Source organism: Harpia harpyja, chromosome 3 (genome assembly GCF_026419915.1).
Source record: "Harpia harpyja isolate bHarHar1 chromosome 3, bHarHar1 primary haplotype, whole genome shotgun sequence".
Lineage (NCBI taxonomy): Eukaryota > Metazoa > Chordata > Aves > Accipitriformes > Accipitridae > Harpia > Harpia harpyja.
This window is the reverse complement of record NC_068942.1, coordinates 26,255,648-26,278,546: the sequence shown is the minus strand read 5'-3', so window position 1 is coordinate 26,278,546 and position 22,899 is coordinate 26,255,648. Positions and strand designations below refer to the sequence as shown.

The following is a 22,899-nucleotide window of genomic DNA, read 5'->3' as shown; positions in this document are numbered from 1 at the left end:
ATGGAGCTTGCATGTTGTTATGGAATGGCATCTAACACTTAATTTCTGTTTATCCATTTCTTATCCATGATAAGTCTATTCAGGACAGATGAAATTCTAATATTAATAATCAATTTCTTCTCTTACTTCCTGCTGTAGGATTCCTTTACTGGTATTCTTGTAGAAGAAGAGATCAAATACATACACAAAAGTATCTTTAAATAACAATCCCTTAGGAAAAAAAAGGCAAGATGGGAGTCCACGATACTGTTGCACAACTGGGCAAAGTCTGTGACGTTTGCAAGCACTTTCACTAATGGACTTTTGGGCTACATCCATGCTAACGAATTAAACAGTGCCAGCAAATGTTCTTGGGACTGGAAGTTGATTGTCTCTGCCCTCAAGTTGACCTCGGCACGGTTTTGCCCTGGCCAGCAAGTGCTCTCTTAAACAATTTGTGGTGTGGTTTGGGGTTTGCATGGACCATACCCAATAGGAAGTTTGGATGTGGCCACCTTGTTTCAGAGACTAAGAGAGCTGATTAGTATTGACAGGTAGAGTGGAGTGCCAGTTGGGCTCAGTGCCAGAGACCGCAGAAATGTGTACTATGAGTAGCTTTACCGTCTGAGGCTGGGGTGCTTGGGATGCAGCACTACTTGGAGGCACTTTTCCACACCAATTTTCCAAGAAAAGGAGTGGCAGTGAGTGTTGATCTTCCCTGCCACAAGCAACGAGTTAAGGACTTACAAATAACAACAGCAAGCATCTCCCAAACTTTGCCTTATCATGCACCTTCTGCAGGTGAGGAGCTGCCAAGACTGACCTTCCAGGCATGAGCTGTGGTTGCTGTAATATTACCCCTTCCCTAGTCTACAGAGATGGCACCCTCTCTCCTGTCACTACAAAGACTGGCGCTCCAAAAAGGACCAGCAGAGGTATGAAAACTTACAAAAGCAAGTTTAACAGATGTGAAAAGACTGCATGACCACCTGGGATACTGTTAGAACACAGTGTTTATGTACATTTACTGTTCATATCTGATTTTCCTAAGAACAAAACATGATGCTTCTATTCAGGGCTATAACTGACTGCATTTTGTCTGTGTAACACAATGTGGAGGGTGCCAGCCCAGCGCTTCTGAAGAGGCAGACTTCAAGAACAGGGTGGAATTTCTAAGTGTATTAGACTTGTGCAGGGACGAAAGAATTCAGATAAATCAAAACATTGTTAGATATCTGTGTCTGTTCTACACAGTTACAGTGGACACGCTGAAGGAGCAGAATCTCACCCAAGCTGCATCAGTGCACTTTTTGGACTCTGAAGGGGGGGTTAAGATGCATATGCAGGCATGACCTTATTTTGCAGATACTGGGCACAGAGGACAGTCCAGCCGGAGCTACATTACCAATCGGTTCACGTTTAGGTAGCTACAAGGCTCCCTGAATTTTTGCCAGCATCGTTCTCCCTGTTCAGACCCAGAACCGTTCCCGACTTGCCTCCGAGCCTGAGCCCCATGCCAGCGCGCCTCGGCGGGCTCTCCAAGCCCCTCCAAATCTGTGCAGAGCAAAGCCTTATCGATAAACGGGCAGTTCCCGACAACAGACTGCCACTCCCCCGGATGCCCCAGGCAGAAAACATTACTCTCGGCGGGTTTTTTATTGTAGGATGTTGCGCGGCGGGTTTTTTATTGTAGGATGCTGTGCTCCCCTGGGAATCCCACCCGCTCCCCAGCTGCATCCGCCCGAAGATGTGGGGTGCGAGGGCTGCGGGGAGCAGAAACGCATCCCTGGCCGTGGATGTGTCTAGGTACAGATCTCGCCGCTTGGCTCCCCGCCCCGCTCTCCCCCGGGCCGGCCTCGGGAACGCCCCCGCGGGTGCTCATGCGGCTGCCGCCGGCGGAGCCTGCCTGGCGCTGGGGCAGCGCCGGCCTCTCCCTTCCCTCCTTCCCTCTCTCCCTCCCTCCCTCCCCCGCCCGGCCCCGGTCCCGATCCCGATCCCGGCTCCGGTCCCGATCCCGGCTCCGGCCCCGGCCCTGCGCACAGCGGCGGACCCAGCGCGGCCGCGGGGCAGCGCGCAGGGAGCGCCATGGCGCGGCCCCGCAGCGCTGTCCGCCTCCTCTTCCTCCTCCTCCTCCTCTTCTTCTGCAGCTCCGCGGCGGCCGGGTATGTGGGGCCGGGTGGGCTGGGGTCGGGCGGGTGAGGGGGGCGGCTCGCCTCCCCTCCCCGCCCGGCGCGGAGGCTTCCCCGGGGGCTCCCCGGCGCCCTGTCCGGAAAGCGGGCAGAGGAGCGCTGCCTTCTCCCCGTCCTGCAAACCCTGGGTGCGCTCGGGAGCGCCTGGTGGGTGAGCATCCCCTCCAGCCTCCGCAGCGGAGAGAGCTTCGCGACATGTATCGAACGTTATGGTGTGGACGCTGTTACTTTTTGGGGGGATTGTATTTCACTCCCTGCCCTTTCTCCCTCTGCCCGTTTGGATTTTCCAGACCTACGTTCCTGGTGGCAGTTCCCTGGAACATCAGGCCTGGAGCAAACGTGACTGTTGGGGTGGCTCTGCTGCCGGACGGCCCCGCACAGGTCACCGTGAGGGGAGAAGTGATCAGAGATAACGAGACCATCTTGAGCGGGGAGATGGTCTTTGAGAAAGGTAAGAGAATGGAGTTGGCCTGGAAGGATTTAGATCTGCCTTCTGCTACAAGTATTTTGTTGCTCGCCAAATAACACAGCTTCTAAACGGTACTAAAATCGGAACTTTATTTTGCCAAGTAGGGGGCACTTATGGGAAAATAATGGTGTACTCTGCTGTCTCTGTGTGCAGGTGGGCAACCGAGCTGGGCAGTGAGTGGTTGCAGGGGTGTGCTAACTCCTTGTAAACTCTGAAAATAAGCAGATAGTAGCGACGTGTGATGGATATGGGGTTTTTGAGGAGCCAGGAAGCACTCTGGTCCATGTAGTGGGGCCGCTGAAGAAGAAGTACAGGAGGAGGTGCTCACTGGTAGGCTTGTTGTTAAGGTGCAAGGTGGAAGCAACTGGGATAATGATAAGGGTGGAACAAACAAGGTGATACGGCAGCTGGAGCTGGCTGCTTCTCATGCCTTAAGAAAGGGAGAACCTGAGGACAATAGCAAAGTGGAGATGATCGTGTCAGACACCGTTACTTGGAAGCTGTGTGCATTTGCAGACACAAATTTTTGAGGATCTAGAACTGAAGTGTGGGACAGGTTGGGGGTTGAAGATAAGTAAATCTTAGAGCAGGCTGATTTATTGTATGCCCCCTGGGCAGCCGAGGATGTTGTGGCAGTTCTGAGTAGCTGGAGGGCTGAGATATCCTGGCTATTGCTCCTTTTCATAAAGGCCAGCTAGGAACAGAAGCATAGCGATGTTATGCCTGAGATTTGCCCTCATGAGAGAGAAAGTATTTTGTCTGGATAATCCAGCTTTCGAACTGCTCTTAGTATGAGGCAATATAAATGACACCCAAACTCTAGCTTTTTTTTTTTGTCAAAAGTAGAGAGTCTGGGTGCAGTATGAGGTCCCAGAAAAATCTACTCTGCTATAATGCACTTTCTTCTTGTTGGTGCCAACTAATTTTTCTATTAATGTCTTATAGTTAATGTAGATGCCTTAATTGGAAGCGTCACACCTTCATTTCAAAGCCTGCATGAAAGCTCACCTCTCTTCACAACCTGTAGAGAAGACTGAGGCTTTGAGTGTGATGGAGTGCATTTGACCAGATCAAAAAACTCATGGCCCCGTGATGCAGAAAAGCATATCTGATCAAAACTCTTCTTGCTATTTCAAATATTCTGAAAAAGTTTTCCAGAACTATGCATTGGCAGGTTTTACTTCAGTTTGGGTATTGTTCATCCACTCTAATTTTATATTGTTATCAGGTATATGTCCTCCAGCAGCCAGTGTAAAAGCATAAACCTGAGGCAAATTTCCTGTAATGCTATGGCTGATTAAAAAAAAAAAATATCTAAATGTTCATTCCTGATTTAAATCAAATTTATACACCTGATCTGTTAGTGTCCAAATCTAACACTAATAGTTGCGGTGATGTATGCCTAAGGCAATGACTTCAGGAGAATGGATTTGCTAGCACCTAAAATCTGCATGCAAGACAGATTGGCTGTCATGCCTATGGTCCTTAATCTTAAGTCTCCATAACACACTGCATGCCATATTTAGATTTTGCTTATTCAAAAGTACAGACCAAGCCTGTTGGACTAGACATTGCAGAGGATTCAGCAGTGCATAAAGGAACATTCTTACTCTGTGGAGAAAAGAACTTTGATGTGTTTATTATGCTATTTGTAGTGAGCTTGCCTTTTTAAGTTCACAATTCCTCTTCAAACCTTTCCTGCCAGTATTTTGATACAAAACCCAAACCGAAACAAACCCAAACCAACTGATTTATTGTTTTTAAAAGAAAAACTGTCTTCTCCTTTTCTTCCTGCTTCTGTTCTGTTTAACATCAAGTTCAGTGAGCCTTGCATGAGTTTCAACCTGTCTGTTGTTGTCCTTTTCAACGTTAAAAAGCAGACAAGCAACTGGTAATTCCAAGCATGTGAAAATATGTGGATGTCTCTATCTGAACAGCACACAGAACGATGCTTGACACTAGGAGTTGCTGAAGTCAGGGGAACAGGTGTGACACTGTATCAGACTCGATATAGTGAGGAAAAACGAGAAATGCTATAGCATGTTACTTGAAGTGCATGGACTTATTGATAATCTTTAATCTTTTTCCTGTTTTTTAAATATATATTTGAATTTTCCATGCTTTTTTACTTGATAAATGAAACGGAAAAAAAAAAAAAAGGTGCCAAGCATGCAGTGTATTTCCTCTTGCAAAAAAATCTTGAAATTTAGTATGTGGCCATCCATTCTTTAAAGTCAAGTTATATAATCTGTTAGTCATTTGTTCTCTGTGAACGAATGTGTAAGCAAAACTGTTACGGGCCAGGAGCAAGGGAGCTGCCCTGTAACAGAGGATGTAGTGTTGAAAGTGCGTATCCAAAGGTGCTGCAGGAGTGGATCAGATGTGAATAGAGTTACTCAGAGAGAAAGCAGTTTGTCAGAGAGAAAACAGTTTGTCAGAATAAGATTCTAAAGCTTTAAATTCTTCACTGAAGAGCAAAACAACCTTAAGACAAAATATGTAGCGATATTGTAGCTGTGTTAGTCTAAGAATGTGACTAAAGGAAGACTGGGGGAGGTTTTATTAGGCCAGCTGTTGCCGTTGAAGGAAAAAACCCAAACATATCTCCAGGCACACAAAATCTTCTTTAAATGACATCATTGCTGCATATATTAATGCCCCGAAAATGTTGCTTTATCTGTCACTTGGGCCCATTAGGTTACACAGAGTGGCTAATACATTGGTGTTACTGTTCCTGCGGTGCACATGAGTTTGATGACTTTTATTGCCATGTGTCTATGCAAAGTAAGTATTAAGGGAGGCAGAGTGTAACTGAAGTTGTTGACTGTGCTGAATATCCAGAAAACTGGAACTGCTCACTTACCTTGGTTAGGCTGTAAATTCAGTGGCACTGTTGCCTATGCTGGCTCAATTATGCTCTAGATTTTTCCTTGCATGGTGACAGCAAAAGCAGGGGATTAACTGCTTTGAGAAACTGATCTGACTGAAAATTAAAATTTTTATTTTGTTGAATATTTTTTTAGGCAGACATGTTCCCTGGTTTGGTGTGCCAACATTTGTGCTGATGCAACTGAGGTGGGCACAGAGCTGGGAATTGGATGCTGGGGACAGAGGACAGGCTGAGGACACTATTTTTATTAGCACTGTTTAATCTTGCAGGCCGAGTTCAGCCAAGTACCTAAGCTCAAGAGCTATTACATACCTGTCTGGAAAAGTGCATCTGCAGTTGCTTAAAGTTAAGGATGCGCTCTGGTTCTCCAGCAGCAGCTCAGTATGGTACATGTGCCAGTCTAAATTTCTGAGTTAGCTCTGTAAAAGGATTTTGTTGAATTAGAATCACAGTTATTTTTTCTTTATGTAATATAACTCTTGCTTTATGTGCTTGCCTTCTGATGGTTGATAAAACATTCGCTGTTTTAATGTTACTGGAAGTGAAATTTTGATATCTGAGTGATTCTTGGGAAATTGTCCATTAAGGAAAGGCTTTAGCAGTGGAGGTTGATTCACATCTTTATTGTGCTTTTCACATAACAAAAAGAAAAGAAATGTATTTGTTAATAAGTGGCTAGTTTGTATTCTTTGGAGTGAGGGAGAAAGTCTGGATGCACACACGTTTAAAGAAGTGCTGATATTTTGAGCTTGGCTCAATATTCCAGAATCCAAATGTACTGTAGCAAGTGAGATTGTTTAAGACCAATGTTTTGGTACAGAAATTAAGTTAATTAGATTAAATGCAGTGAAAACAGACCAACTGAATGTCTGCAAGCAGGATGTTGCTGCTACAGGTAAACTTTGTGTGAGCAAGCACAACCAAAAAAAAAGTCAGTGCGTCACCAGGAGAGAATAGGTTTTCCATTGTCTGCAGCAGACTCCAGAAAAACACAAAGCACTAACTAAAGCTGTTTCTGTGCACTGTATCAAGTCTTGACACATTTTCTGTGGAGATGCAGTATCAGAAAGATCCTCAGCCTGATTGAAAATGACTGCAGAAGATAACAATGGCTTATGTGCAATTTGAGCCGTTGGGTTTTCTGGGTCAACAACAACAACAACAACAAAAGATGGGAATGACAGACAGGCAAGTTAAATTTTATGCACGAATGTCTTGATTTTCAATGATTACAGTGAAGGGTGACTCTTGCCATGCATATTTATCCAGTCATTGATCAATAAAGATGTAGTTTGAATTGGCAAGAAGTGTTGTCTTACAGGGTTTGCTACCCAGACATTGCAATGTGTGTTAGTGTATGAGAAACCTTATACCTTAATTGTGAGAGCTTCTGAAAAGTCTGTTTTCCTTGTTGGTACTGGAATGATTTGGAAAGAGTAAGTAGCATGTAAGTTGAAAAAACAAATTAGTTTTAAGAAAAGCTTTGATGTGTATTGAAGTGTCATCATTTACCACACTGCGTAAACGTTTTTAATTCTTAAGAATAAGATTTAGTTAGAGCTTCTGGTATTTAAAGGTACAACATAATGTATTTAAGGCATGGTGAATGAGAACTACTTTGTGAACTGAAGAATCTGGTTTACAATAGCATGTGTAGTTTAGTTCACTGTGAATTACTTGTACGTGTTAATTAATTTGAACTGCTTTTCTGTACTTCAAGAGAGGAGTAAACGTACTTGTTAACAGAGGTTACTGGGCTAGAGCATGGTGAATACTCAGCTAGGATTTACGAAACATGACAGCGTTTGTGAGAACGTCTGTCAAGCTCAGACATGTAGTGATCATCCATATAGACAATGGAGAATCTGCTTTTACCAGAAGGCATGTTTTGCATGCTTAATGATATGGTTCTGACCACGTTGTGTGTGAAACAGTGAAAAACACTAGGAATAGTAAGTTGTAAAGTAACAGCTAAATGGGAATGAATGGCCTAAATACACCAGTCCCTTTTGTTAACCTTTAGTTGCCTCTGTACCTTATTTCAGAATAAAATGACTGACTCACTGGTGACCACAAAATCTATGCTGAAAATCTGTGGGGTAACAGGTTTTGCTGGGAGTTTAGTGAGAGAGCTCCTTTCTGCCTAACTCTGCATCAATGCCTAAAAAGCCAAACAGCAAGAGAGCAGGAGTCCCATGATTTTGTGTCCATAACTTCCGCCTCCAAACATATGTGTAACTGTACCTCATGAAAAATAAGTTGTTAAATAGTCAGCATGTGCAGATAACCTATGCAAAATCAGAATGAAGGAAAAGTTTTGGGGAAGGAAGTGTTGGGGCTGGATCCAGAGACAAGGGAGCTAGTAGAGAAGAGGGCACTCTCCTACGGGCTTTTGTATTGCTGGAGTACCGATAAGACAAAAAAACAGGTTTCTGTGCCTGTTGCTGAATCCATCCTGCTAACAGGCCCATTAAGTAGTTTGCGGAAAAATGGAAGTAGCAATCCCATCCAGTACTTGAGCTTTATCTTATTGATTGGATGCTGTTTGAGATTTGAGGGAAAGAGTCCTTCTGTCACTCAAGGCTTATGTGTTTGTATGCGAGGTCGTTCTGGTCACCATGTTCTTCACTGATATCCAGCCAAGGAGAGTGTGGCAGATCGAGCGCTATAGGCTGTTTCACAGTACTTTGCGAAGGGTGGAATAATTCACTCATAGCTGAAATGGTGGCAGTGGGGCAGCTCTTACAGAGGAGGGAATATCACATATGCCAGTGTGGGGTTCCCTGTTGCTACTGTGAACTGGAGGGGCTTTACAGCTTTTGGGAAAGGGAGGAGAGAGAAGAACAAAGTAAAGGCTGTGAATTTTGGGGGAAAAAAATAGCGATGCCAATAAACAACAGGAATTGGGAGGTAAGATGCTATCAGAAACAAGAAGGAAGGGAAGCAAAGGGAGAAAGCTTTTGAGGGATTCATATTAAAGGGATAAGTACACATTACCCTAACATAGCAGAAAGGTAAGAAATAAACTAAACATGATCTTATCATTGGCCAAAAAACAACAGAAAAAAGGAAAACCGTGTGTATAAAGTAAAAATGAGATCAGATTACAAAGGTTGGGTTTAAAGGAGTAGCTTGGGTAAGAAAGGACAAAACTGGAAAGGCCAAACCATGAGTAGGAAAGAATGTGAAGGATAAGAAGGCAGCATTTTTAAATATCATATTGGTAGCAGGAAAGCTAGAAAAGGATGGGGCTTGCTACTCACTCTGATGAGATGGGCATTGGTCAGTGATGCTGAGAGGCAGTAAGTGTTCAGTCTTCGCTGAGAGGATCAACTCACTGCCATGGAAAAGGGTTAAGAATTAAGGCAACAAAAGGGGAAGAACACGTTAAAGAGTACTTCGGTAAAGTAGATGTTTAGGTTTGATAAAATTGCCTGTAGAATATTTAGGGAATTGACTGAAATAATTTTAAAACTGCTAGGTAAGTTTTGAGAGCATGAGTGAAGAGAGAGGTTCTGGAAGATTGAAAACCTGCAAAGAAAATGTGCTCCACCATGGGCTGGCGGGGGTTGTAGGTGGAAAAGAAGTGGGACATTGCTGTATTTTGACTTTAGTAAGGCTTTTGATAGTCTGGCGTGGCACTCTGACAAGCCAGCTGGGGAAGCGAGGACAGCATGGAACTCTTATTAAATACGTTTGGCTGGATGGAAAACAATGTTTGCAAAGTAGGTCTAAGTGGTTCACTCTCAAACTGGAAATGGGTTGCCCTGAAACTGTATTGTACAGTATGACTGAGAAGGATGAAAAAGGGAGAATGTTTATAATGTTTATTAGATTAGTGAAGGGGTGGCAAGGATGCTGGGAGGAACAATTAGATTTTGAACTCATTTTGGCAATAAGGGAAATGATTAGGGGAAAAACTGGAGTGTGATTCACTAGGGCAACTGCATAGTTCTGCTCTTGAGGAATAAAAGAGTGTGCTTTTACTGGATGGGGAGGGTGAGGCAGCAGTCCTGCAGAAGAGGGAGTGTGTGTGTGGGGTGGGTAATGATTTAAAGGTACCAAAAAGTGAAAGCTTGTAAGTAATGCTGGGGTGCTCAAACAAGAAGGCAAATGCTATACTCAGTATGTATACACAGAAATATTTTCTGTAAGCTATGAGAAAGTATTCTAGTAATCTTCACAGGTCTAATTAGGCATCCTGGGGAATGCTGTGCCTGATTTGGGGCACTCCTCATGGAGGCTGTGAACCAACTGGAGAAATTCTGGGGAGAGCAGAGGGAAAGGTCGGAGATCTTTCAAGAGACAAGTTCAAACTGGACAGAAGAAGGTGGGCCTTCACATGAGATGGAAATAAATTGTGGAACTCAGTGTCCCAGGTGGTGTGGATGGAAAATGTGATTACATAAATTCCTGAGACAAAAGTCCATCAAGGGCTGGTCCAATATAAAGACACTAATTTTGCCTTTTCAAGCCCCAAGTCTGAGATTGCATAGGCTGGGAAGAGTACCTAAGGAAGGGTCACTGTGTACTTGTTCTGTTTTTATGCTGTTCAGATGTCTGTCCTTGACCATTGCTGGAGACAGGACCTTGGGCTAAACTTTTGGTTTGACCCTGGGAGTCTCTTCTACATTCTGGAAAGCATTTGAGGAGGGATGGGAGGAATTGGGGTGAAGTGTCGGGAGAATTGTGCTAGGCACCTGGTTATTACACTTCAGGTACATAAAAGGTAGCTTTAAAGAGAAAGAGGTGGGAGCTAACAGTGGATCTCCAGATGGGTCTAGGGTGATGTCCTTAGTGGTGTCTAATTAGAAAGAGATCCAAGCCGAAGTGTTGAGGGTTATAGAAGTAGCTGCAGAGGGTTATAGAAGTACCTGCAGAGGCAGGAAGCAGTTGGGAAATTCATGGGTCTTCAGGCATACACAGGTGACTTCTCTTCTCATGAGACTCTTATGACTATCTGCACTGGCAGTGTTGCTGGTTCCCATGCTCTGCTATCCCTGACTACCTGTTTGTGAAGGCAGAGTTAAGATCCTATCTGCAGAGGTTGAATAGTACACGGCAAGAGATGATGCTGGCTCACCTAGATTCACTGCAGTCCAAATAAGTAAGTGCATAGAAAATGTGGCCAGAGTGACAGGCCCCTTCTCCCTTCTCTCTTCCTGGAGGTGCAGCTGTGAGGTCCAGGTGCTTGTTTTATATGGTTAGGGATTTATATTGTCTTTATTTACCGATGAAGGAAGTCTCTGGTAATATTTTTATACATCTAAATGATTTTGTGATCTCAGAAAAGTTATGTGGCTTTGTCATCACAGACTCTGAATGCATTCCAGAAAATGGAAGAAAACCAATATGAAAACAAACCTTCTTCATTCACTCCCTCTAAGAGGAAACTTAAATAGTTCCTGAATGTTTATTTGCAGTGAATGAGTTTGAGAGGTGTCTTGACTTTGAAATTTTGCTCCAGTTGCAGCAATTGATGCGATGAGGGTGGTATTAGTACCGCCAAATCTCTGCCATAGACAGTCTTAGCCACATTTTGTCCTAGTATGATTTCCCTATGTAAACTAAAAACTACAGCTGCTTTAAATCGCAATGATAGTGGCTTTGTCTGTGTTTATTCCATGGACATCAGAATGGATAATAATGATGGCCAATAGTGCCTTGAAAGCCGGATGTGCAGATGCCTTTGAGTTTGTGTATAGTCACCAAGGGAGAACCGAAGTGAATGAAATGAATTTCCCATTTAGTTGTGTAAAAGGCTTAAGTCTGAGATTATTCTGAATTGTCTGCATAGTTTCATAGACTGGATCTGACGTCAAAAAAGTTTTCTCTGTAGTATTCAAAACTTGTCTTGCTAACAGCTCTAAATTTATAATTCATGGGAATATAGTTGTTTGGGTATGGTAGGCAGTGATAATGTCATGCGCATGACTAAAAGTCCATGGATGGCTCTTAGAGGCTGGTCTCAGGAAAAAGCTGGAAAGAGCCTGTGCTTGTGTTTAAGTGTCTGGGGTGGTAGCTGCTGGATAGCTGTCAGAAGGTCTCTGATTAAAGAGGTGATTTAGTTTTAGAAATATGAAGCTGTTTTGTTTTCCTACCTGCCATGCATTATCCTCAGATAAACCACAGAGTGTTCTAAAGTATTGTGTTCTTGCAACTGGCCGTTCTCTGACCACTCAGCTGAAAGTGGTATAATCCATCGAGTTGGTTGTTTTACTTTAGAAGACTGAGTGGAGAATTAAATGTCTGAAATACAACCTAAGTCTAAAAAGAAATTAGAAGGGCCAGTCTGCAGGAAACTTGGTGCTTGCTTGTGGAAGGGATCGTGGATGCGGCAGGGCAAGGGAAGGGTCGCCCAGCATCAGCAGCGTCTGTCTGTCTGTCTGAGGGGGTGGGAGGTGGTGGTTTTCCCCAGGGGTGGATCTGACAGTGCTGGTGAGGGAAGAAGGGCTGAACTGGTAAAAGGGACAAGCAGGGAGGTACCACGACTCCTTTGCCATGTGAAGTAGAAAGACACAGGGAATGCTGTGGTGAGGGGGCAGAGGAAAGGAAGGACAGCACCCCTTCTCTTCACACCTTCTGGTAAATCTGTATCTATTCTGTCCTGACCATGAGTGTTTCTGGTTGTGCTTTCTATGATTGTTTCCACCACTCTTCTGATCATGGTGTAAAAGCAGATTGGGGAAAAACCTTTGGATTTAGCTGGAGGAAGTTTTTTTTTTTTCATGAATTGTCCTGGTTGTCTGGAAAATATCCCTACACTCTTGTTGTGGTTTAACTCCAGCCAGCAACTAAGCACCACGCAGCTGCTCACTCACCCCCCCGCCCCACCCAGTGGGATGGGGGAGAGAATCAGAAAAAAAGGTAAAACTCGTGGGTTAAGAACAGTTTAATAGAACAGAAAGGAAGAAACTAATAATGATAATAATAACAATAATAAAATGACAATAATAATAATAGAATTGGAATATACAAACCAAGTGATGCACAATGCAATTGCTCACCACTCGCCAACCGATGCCCAGTTAGTTCCTGAGCAGTGATCCCCCCAGGCCAGCTCCCCCCAGTTTATATACTGGACATGACATCACATGGTATGGAATACCCCTTTGGCCAGTTGGGGTCAGCTGCCCTGGCTGTGTCCCCTCCCAACTTCTTGTGCCCCTCCAGCCTTCTTGCTGGCTGGGCATGAGAAGCTGAAAAGTCCTTGACTTACTTGGTATAAACACTACTTAGCAACAACTGAAAACATCAGTGTGTTATCAACATTATTCTCATACTAAATCCAAAACATAACACTATATCAGCTACTAGGAAGAAAATAAACTCTATCCCAGCCAAAACCAGGACAAATGTCCTTCCAGATTTTTCTTCCTATCCAAAATACATACTTTTCTTGTGTTTTCAAAAAAAAAAAAAAAAAAAAAAAAGAAGGAAGCATAAATACCAAAGCCTAAACTGTCCAGGGAGTGAAAAATATTTTTTCTTCATAAAAGAAGGCCTGCAGATCTGTCAAGTTCACAGTTTTCTTTAAATGTGTTATATTCCTCATCTATTATCCTAAAATTAGCACCCAAATTAATACTGGTTAGTTATGCAAGTAGCCCAAAATACATAACGTGAGCCACTGCTGTTAGGTTATGGCTAAATTTGGGCCAGACAATAGAGGGAGGGGCAATACAGGACTCAAAACGCATGCAATAGGGATTGCTAGTGGACATCAGTGTACGGGCAGTATTATATCAGTATTTCTGTCCTATTAAACTGTCTTTATCTCAACCTATGAGTTTTACTTTTTTTTCCTGATTCTCTGCCCCATCCCACTGGGTGCAGGGGGAGTGAACGAGCAGCTGCATGGTACCTAGTTGCTGGCTGGGGTTAAACCACGACAACATTGAAGAACATTATTTTTTATTTCTCTGATGTGAGTTTTTGAAATAGACTTCACGGTAGAAAAAATTCCATTTACCACTGCAAAGACAATGCTTTTCTGTAAACATTTCCTAAGCACGGATATGTGAACACAGCTGCCAGAAGAACGATGTGGCATCATTTCAGTAAATCAATCTGAAGTGATTCCAGTTATATTTTTCTGTTCTCACACTGGACTAAGAAGGAATGAGGATATAGGTAGAAAAGGTTAAGTGAGAAAGTCTGTAGCGATACCTGCCACATGAGCTAGAATATAGAGTCAAGACCTGAGTTTGTGTAAATTAGTTAGAGACTGAAGTGCTGCTGTACTGATTTATATTGACACAAGCTCTAGTTCACTGTGCCAAGCCATATAGTCATTTTTCTGGAACCTCTATCGTTTTTGGGGAGCGGAAGCTGAAATATTTACATCTAGTCCTAGTGCTGGTGGGATCAGCTCAAGAAGGGGTAGCCTAAGTTTCTGGGTTTGGGTCAGGCCCGTGCAATGGGAAGAATGTAAGATGCCATCGTTTGTACAGCTCTCCATAAGTCTAAAAAACCATGCATGTATTTGGCTCTGTAGATTTTTTCCTATTTGCTTTGCTGATAACAATACTATTAGACCTCCAAAAAATGGCATGGAGGCAAGGTACATTAAAAAGATGACTTAATTTCCTACTGCTGTCTGTACTGGTGACATGTCAGTACTACGCTTTTGGTTCCTCTTCTGCTGGACTGTCCTAAATGCCAAGGACTCTGAGGAAAAGGAGGCAGGACAATGTGGCGTTTGTTTCCACAGTATTTCCGTGTATTTCCTCAGTGCAGTATTTATTGAATGAATACAGTACAAGCTTCAGGAATTCTGTGAGAGAAATGATTTTGCGAGTGACGAGGAAGGATATTTTTTCTTGAAGGATCATGTGACTTCTGTGAGGATTTTTTGGTTGGTTGTTTTTTAACTTTCCTCAAGATTAGCCTGGAACAGTCCACTGATTTTTTCCTGCCTCCTCCTTCAGCTAGGGCACAGCTCCCAGCTGGGAGTTTTCTTTAACTAATCCCTTGCGGTAGCAGGGACCCATGCTCTCACTCTCGCCTGGTCTTTCCCTTCCGTGGCCCATTGCAGTCATGCTGGTTAGTCCGCTGCTGCGGAGAGCAGACGTGACAAGTCAGGAGGAAGCATTTTATGGTCTGTGATGCATGGTGCAGGTGGTGTGGCTGTTCCGGGCTCCTTTCGAAACCTACTTCTACTGCCTGGAGTTAGTTACCTGTAATCGTTGGGAGCTATATTTAATAACTGAAGGGATCCCTTGCAGGGATGTGCCGAAAGAGGGTGACAGCTGTTGCCATTTCTGGGGACAGTGGGCTTGACTGATGTCATGTGTAAATCATGTGGAATTGTTATACACTGCATGTGGGTAGAAGTGTCCAGCTGCCTGAGAGCAGAGCTTCCAGCAGAGCAGTGCCATGCGCTATCTGTTGGACCTTGGTTAACTCCTTATAAACCTGACATTGCTGTACAATTAAAATGTAAATTTAATTCATCAAGTGGACAGAAAAATGTGGTGAATTTAAGCAATTCAGCATTGGCATAAAAGAAATATTTTGCCTACGGCTCTTGTTTGAGCACATCCGAAGCCATCTCTGGGCGTAGCTGAGCAGAGCTCCAGGGGATTGATTGCAGCTTGGTAGTCTCTGAGAACATGGGAAAATCTTGCATGACAGGGAGATTCACCGCAACGCCAAAAAGTTTCGGATCTGCCCAGGCTGCTCAGTTCCTAACAAAATAATTACATAGTGACATGAATTGGAAGATTACCTCATGCCCTGGAGGCTCTTTTATGATTTTCATGGCTGGGAACGAGACGGCACTCTGGGCTTTATCAAGGCAGCCTGGGAGGCTTTAGCTCCCCAACACCGCTTCAGAATGTAAAATGCTTTCCAAGTTGCACGAAGGACAAGTGACTGTGATTTAAATCTCCCTCCTCCCCAACTGCTTCCCCCTCTGCATCACAGGTGTATCAGGCTCAGACCTGATGTTAGGTCTCCCAGGCCTGGGAACATGGAAGAAACCCAGTATTTCTACCTTAAGATTTCTGTCTTTTGCATGCTAGTTGTTCTCGAAACGGGTGGAGGCAAGCAGGCACTGCCCTGATGAGAAAGCTGCAAAGTACCTGCCATGTTACGTGAAAGGTTGCTTTGAAAGCTGTTAGATGCTGCGCAGGGCGATGTGTAGCAGTCTTCTTCGGCGCTCTGCCCTTGCGGTGCGTCTGTACTAGTGTGTTTGCATTGGTGTGGGTAAAGATGGAAATAGAAACCCCGTGGTGTGGGCTATGGTATGAATATCAGATTTGTGCTTGGTGTCTCCCAACGTACTGAAGTCACTGCTATAGCCGTTGCTATAATTAGCTGTGATGGATAGATTAAAGCTAGTGTAGCAATACTTACGATGTGCATATCCACTCAGATGCGTGTGGTACAGAAAACTATGTTCCTGTTCCTTGTTAATAACTGATTATCAGCAGTGACAAAGGTTGTTTTTTTCTGGTGACGGGTTGTGGTCTTACAAAGCCCAGCTTTAGCACAGCCTTATTTCACAGACGGATGGGAACTAGAGCAGGGTTAGGCTTTTAGTATACAAGTGAGAGAAATTTCAGGAGGTAGCTTTATACCATCTCTGCTGTTGCTAGTTACCCTACATCCAGCTTCCTTTACCAGTGAAATATCATAATCCTTTAAAAAAAATTCTTTCTAGTTAACAGTAACTCTGTCTCTCCTGAGTTAGGAAGACCTAAGTTTCCCTTAGCTAAAATGATGTCTCTTTTATTGTGATTGTTCGGGCATGGAGTTGTTTGGGTAGATGTTGGGAATAAATACATCAGTGAGTGGAGAGGGGTTTACGCTGCCTACGAATCGGGTACTCTGCAGGACTGTGTAATTCCTCTTCTGTAGCTGGTGGTTGTCCTGTAGCCCTGGGTGCCAAGCAAGCTTGGCCAAGCGTGGGGCTCCCTGCCACCATGCAGTGGGGCAGGGTGCCCTCTCTGCTGGCTACTGAGAAAAGAAGTGTGTATTTTGCCTGAGACTCCTGTCTGCAAAACTTTAAAGGCTGGTGGGGTTGCTCAGAGTCAATGACTGCATGGACTGCTTTTCAAGTGAAGAGGAGAGAGGGATGATAGGAAAAAAATTGTGGCTTTGACAGTAGCATAAACATGCTGTGGAAAGAACTGTGTTGCTTAGGCCCCGATGCCACCCATCCCTGTTAAGCTTTTGAATACCAGAATGAAGTACTGGAGTGTGCTACCCACAAACTTCATTTGTGCGATATGAGTCATTTGGTTTAACCCAGGTTATAACTTGAATAGGTGGTACATATTGGATGGGATTTTTCCTTTAGCACTCTGGCAGCAGCCAGGACAACCTGTGTTCAGTCCATCGAGACTTCCTTCTGTTTGCCACTGTCAAAGGAAAGAATTCCTTGACTTTTAAAATTAACATTTATTGGAGTTCAAAAGTCAAGTGATTGTTTCATCTTGGAATGCTTTTATGTCCAGGATCAAGAAGGACATAAATGAAATAAATTAATTCAATTTTTTTTGCTTACTCCATGAAACAAATGAGTAAAAGATGGGTATAAACCCATTGCTTTTTAGGAGATACAAAAAGTCTAACTGAATGGAATCAGCAGAAGAAAATATGAGTCAATATGAGTCAGCAGTGTGCCCTAGCAGCCAAGAGGGCAAACCACATCCTGGGGTGCATCAAACACAGTATAATCAGCTGGTCAAAAGAGGTGATTATCCCGACGAATTCAGCATTGGTGTGGCCTCACCTTGAGTACTGTGTGCAGTTCTGGGCCCCACAATTTAAGAAGGATGTTCAGGTACTCGAATGCATCCAGAGGAAGGCAGTGAAGCTGGTGACAGGGCTGGAAGGCATGTCCTATGAGGAGCGGCTGAGGACTTTGGGTTTGTCTAGTTTGGAGAAAAGGAGGCTGAGGGGTGACCTCATTGCTCTGTACAGCTTCCTGAGGAGGGGATGTGGAGAGGGAGGTGCTGAGCTCTTCTCCCTGGGATCCAGTGATATGCCTGTCAGTGTTTAAGAGGCATTTGGACAATGCCCTTGATAACATGGTTTAACTTTTGGTCAGCCCTGAAGGGGTCAGGCAGTTGGACTAGATGATCGTTGGAGGTCCCTTCCAACTGAAATATTCTATTCTATTCTATTCTATTCTATTCTATTCTATTCTATTCTATTCTATTCTACTCTATTCTATTGTAAAATACATTACATAATTAAAATAAAAGCTGTGGCACTAATGGTTCCATGTTGTAATGATATCCAGGAGCTTAACAGCACATTTATTTCGATTCTAAAAATATTTGAGGCCACATTATCTAAAATAGTTACAATAATAAGTTATATTAACCCACATACATTAGTATGTTAGTTACTTATTGCCATGGGGATGTAATGCAGTGAGGATGGTTAATTCTGGGTGCTCCTTTGCTTAAGGGTGGTAAATCCTGTGCATGGTTTTGAAAATTTTAGCTTTTATCTGAGCTGCAGAATCAGTGGAGAATAATAACTCGGGTGGAGTAGAGGATTGAATAGATTGTAAAGGTGTTTCAGTCTATGTGAATGTAAAGTAAAATATTCAAGTAGAGAACATGGACATCAGACCCCACCAAACAGAGAAGTAATGTTGCTGTAGACTGGAGTTCATACTTTTGAAGCCCTGCGAAAGGTATCGCACATCTTCTATCAACCATGTAAGGGAGGAAGGGGTGGAGTGGATGTATCTGGTGCAGAGGAGGCTGAGAGCTGGTGCCCAGTGAAGAAGCAGCTTTAGGTTGTTGTAGAGGCAATGGCTCGGCACAGACATACTGCCACACTGCTGGCTTTGTTTCATAGCAGTGAAACCACCAGGTAGGAGGTTACCGCTAGAGGGAATGGCCAGTTTTTTGCCGTTTTGCCTTTCTCTAATAACGTGTAGTTTAAAGTCTTTTCCTTTTTTATTCCTTCTAGAAAGTTGTTAATCTTGATAAAAATGACTACGAAAAGTAGTCGCCTGCTAAACTGCAGAGGAGATTAATGCAAAATATCCTGGGTTTCTCTTACATGTGAAGGAGTTGCAGAATCAACTTCTTTGCAGAAGCAGAAGGATGCTTTGGTCTTGGGGCAGTGGTACCTGAGAGGGTACTTGTTCTCAGGGTCAGCAGTGCCAAACCATACCCTCCTTGTTCAGGTAGCTCCTAGCTGGGACACTGTTGGCACCCTCAGACCATTATTTAAGTGGAACACTGCATTGCAGTTTTTCTGGGCTGTTGTGCTCTGGCTGGTTCTTTTAGCAGATTTGGGATGGTAGTGATTTTTAGGGAGCTGCTGAATCTGGTAGCCTGATGGTGGGCAGTTAGTGTCTCTGGGGTATTGGGGTTCCCCCCTGCTGGTGTGCCTCTGGGCTTGTGGTGATGGCTGAGTGATGAGCTGAGTGCTCCCCTGGCATGGGGCTGGGTGTTATGGGGGTTCCCCCACCTGCCGTCCTTCCTTCGTGCTCCTTCATGCGTCTGTGGAGATGAGCAGCTTATCCCGTAACCTAATGGTGCCTGACAGTGGTCTTGACAGGACTTGGGAGAAATAAATGTGGGGAGTGAGATGTTGAATGAAGTATAAACACAATATGTCAATACTGACTAATGCAGCAGTTGGTCCAGCCTCTGTATTTTTTAGTTTCATGTCCAGATGGTGTTTGGCAGCAATCACCTGGCAGATACGCATGTGCATGCTGGCCAGCTGGTTGCAGCCATTGCATGTGTGTTGGCTGGATGGTCCGTGTGCCCTGAGCTCCAGAGTAGCCGCATCAAAGGAATTCGGTTGTCCGATGGGTATTGTGGGCAGTGTGGGAATGGGGGAGGAGCACTGCTCTTCTAATTAACCTGATAATGTTGATGTTTGGGTAAGTTTTTTATAAGGTTTCTGACAGTGTGGTGTTTCTTCTTTTTTATTCAGATTCCTTTGGGACTCTTGTTCTTCCAGTAGTAAGTATTTCTTTCCTCCTTCCTCAGAAAATGTTGACTGTCTGTAACTTTTCACCAGTTGGTGTTGATGAGATGATGGATTTTGTATGTGATCCTAGCTATTTTCACATTCTCAGATGAGTGTATTTACTGACCAATAAGCCAAGGAGTTTTCAGGTCAAGTGCTCTGTACTTGTTACAAGTAATTACAGGATTTGGGAGCTGATTTCTAGCATCAGCACAAGTTATCATAAAATTTGAACACAGAACTTTGCTCTGTGGTTTTTTTTTGAATGGCTGATACCTACATCTCTATTTCAGACACACCATGAGGGCTAATTAGAGCTAAAAGAATTGTGCAAAGCAATAATTGAGAAGTATTAAAATAAAAATGTATTTATACACAGTCTTCTTAAGGATTTGGAAATGCACGTTCAGTGAAAGTACATAATAAGCTCACTAGTCAACAAAAATGTATAATATCAAATTATGTGTTGAGTATGAATCGTGAATTTATAATCCTGGATGTTTATCATGAAAACCTGATCTAAAGAATTACGTATTTGTGTCAGGAAAAAAGTTTTACCAAAGTCTTTATTTTTTTCAACATCTGTAAGTCTGAGTATCCCTAAATCCAGTGGGCTTAAATTCTGATCTGAAATAAGCTGTATACCTGATGAAATAATCTGGAAATGTTTGATAGATGGATAATCAATGACAATGAGCAGCTCAACATTATGAAGCCTATTAGGTTGAAATGCTTGTTTACAAACTGCAAGTTAGCAAACATAGAAAATTCAGTTTAAAAAGAAAAAGATTAAATCAACAAATTCCTTGATATAATCTGGCCAGGTCTTAAAACTAGGCGAGGTGAATTCCTCCCTCTCTTGCCACTATCTGAAGTGATGAAAACTGACTCATTTTTTAACAGTAAGATGTTTTTTTCATTTGTGTAGCCATGGTAGACTTATGTTCTGCCCAAAGTGTAGTTGGCTGGTAGCAGAAGGTGGGTAATGAGTTTCTGGTTTCAGCTGTCATCTTTTCCAGAGGAAACAGTAGCTTCCTTGTCTGAGGTGCTCGTGATGGTGGCTGGTGTGGTCAGGAGAAGTATGTGAGATGGCCTTTTTTTCTTTTACATTAGGAGTGCCAAAATGGGGATACTAATACCATTCACTTGGGGGATGTGTTGACTAAGATAAAATATTTTCATAGCAAGTTCCTACTACCTACTGTTAAAAGCTGCCTTGCTCATATGTGGGTTGAGAAACAACCCTTTAGAGAAGGAGTTGGTGGGGCTGAGGTGAATAGTTACCATTATTGTAGCAGTGACCTTCTGGAAGTGTTGTATTAGTGCAGTTTCTGTTAGCATAGATGTGTGAACAGAAGGTGGGTTACTTTGCACCTCATCTGTCCTAATACACTGCCCTGGCAATGCAAACTTCATTGCCTCTGGCTTTTACATCAAGAAAAGTACAACAGGCAGTTTTGTCACCAAGTTGCAGGAAGGAAAGATCTTTTGAAATAGAAAAAATATAAAAATCAAGGGAGGAACTCATGCTATCTATCTTTATTCATGATAGGAAAATGATACAGAAAAATATGAGGTCTCTAAATTTATAGAAGAAGAAATCAAAGGCAATCCTTGCAAGTATGTTAAAATAATGCTGTAAGAGCACAAATCACTGCTATGATGAGACAAAAAAAGCTTATTTTCCCCCCGTTTTGATTTTGAAAGTTTATAATGTTTCCTGGACTTCTTGTAGGGAATCCTGACTGCTTTTTAGGGAATACACCTTCTTTAATAAATGGTAATATTAATAAATGAATTAATTTTGAGGTAATATTTGACAGATGCAGTAACTAAGGCTGTTCCTCCTATTTAATGTGTTCCAGAATACTTGGCATGGAAGTTGGAGAGTGTTGAAATATGTGAATCATATGTTCTTGGCAATGTGTTTACAAAAACCTGCAGTTGAAGAAAATGCAGAATCTATTTCAGTATGGAGCTTTGCACCTAAAATTTAGTTATATAAGTCCAGATTTTAAAGGGGAAATCTCTTTCTTCCTGTGTCATCATACACCTGCTCAGAGTGAAAAAGAGAGCCTGTTTATTTTTCCCCTTCCTGATTTTTTTTTTTTTACTTGGCTTGTTTTTAAAAACAGAAGGTCAACAGAGAGGGATGAAATTGTAGTTGATTCCTCTTTATAGGTAAACACACAGAGAAGGAGACATATTTGATACAGACAATTGCATCTACCTCGTTTGTCACCCTATGACATTTTTCCCTCTTTGGGAATTTCTGTTACCTCACTGTGTGTTCTTAAAATGAGTTTTGACAGCACAACAGCCTTTCTTTATAGAGCTTGGTAGGATACTTTTGAAGTGCTGTGCCTGGTGAGTTAACAGCTGTAATTTTCATTACCAGTGCAAGAGGAGTGCTTCACTTCCATATGTTATGCTGAAAAATGCAAGCCTGTCTGTTTTAGTTGTCTTGACTTCAGAGATTTTACTCCAGATTTACTGTTGTAACTGCAAACAGAAGCATGTGACTCTTAAGCTTTTTAGCAGGGCTACTTGTTGGAATGAGCTGTGTGCTGTGTTAAACCCCTTTTCCTTCTTCAAAGAGACGCTCCTAAGCAGACAGCAGTACAGAAGCCAGCATCTGGGCTGGGGTGTCCCTGGGGTCATTCGTTGCCTGTGTAGGCTCTGCTCCAGGTGAAATTCCCATGTGCTGCAGCAGCTCTGCTTCGAGCCTTTCGACCCCTGTGGCTGGGATTCCTCCCACCTAACTTTGTGAAATGAACTGCTGCAGCTGAATTATGAGCTCTAGATTTCCTCTGTCCACTGGAGAGACAGAGAGAGAGATGTGTGCATGGTTATTCTGATCTTAAGTGGTCTAAATTTCCTTGCCAGTGGTATCTGTCTGTGTTTACTGCCAGCACTGAAGGAGCCTTCAATGTCTATCCTAAATAAGTGAACCATATAAAATGTCTCTTCCTTTATTCCTTAATATTTTGGGAAGAATAATTATTTTACTTTCTAGATGAGTCGCAACATGTGAATCATTAAACTGAAATGAGACAAAATCAGTGAGGTTTCTATTGAAGAACAGTACCTCACCTCATGAGATCTTCATTCTGAATTTGACTTTTCTACCCCATAGGACATGAAGCTAAAGCTTGTAAGGTTTTCTTACTGTCCTGCTCATCTTGCCCACATATAGCTTCTTCAGCTCTTTTATTTTTGGAAAATTCATTACCAAAAAGTGATGAAGTCAGAAAAAAATTAGCCCCCAAAATCAAACCCAAGAAATTTCTAAGTAACTGTGAAAAGAAAAGAGAGAGCACAATGTGTGTGTGTCTATGCATGGTATATGAATACATAGATACTTACATTGTTGAAAACCTGATTACTACTGAAAATTAGATGCAAATACATTGAAAAGA

The 22,899-nt window shown here is 42.9% G+C and overlaps 1 protein-coding gene across 2 annotated transcripts in view; it reads left to right on the top strand.

Annotated features, from left to right (window-relative positions):
* The first annotated feature begins 806 nt into the window (after nt 1-806).
* The window catches only part of CD109 (CD109 molecule), an 84,428-nt gene continuing 62,335 nt past the window's right edge, over nt 807-22,899 (top strand). Inside the window, exons 1-3 of one of the 2 annotated variants that reach the window (XM_052781703.1) lie at nt 807-914; nt 2,459-2,619; nt 19,445-19,473. In XM_052781703.1, coding sequence (XP_052637663.1) covers nt 2,604-2,619; nt 19,445-19,473 — 45 coding nt within the window. In that variant the 5' untranslated portion in view covers nt 807-914; nt 2,459-2,603. Of the gene's footprint in view, nt 915-1,980; nt 2,142-2,458; nt 2,620-19,444; nt 19,474-22,899 lie in introns of those variants that run through there. The other variant, XM_052781702.1, reaches the window with a different exon arrangement.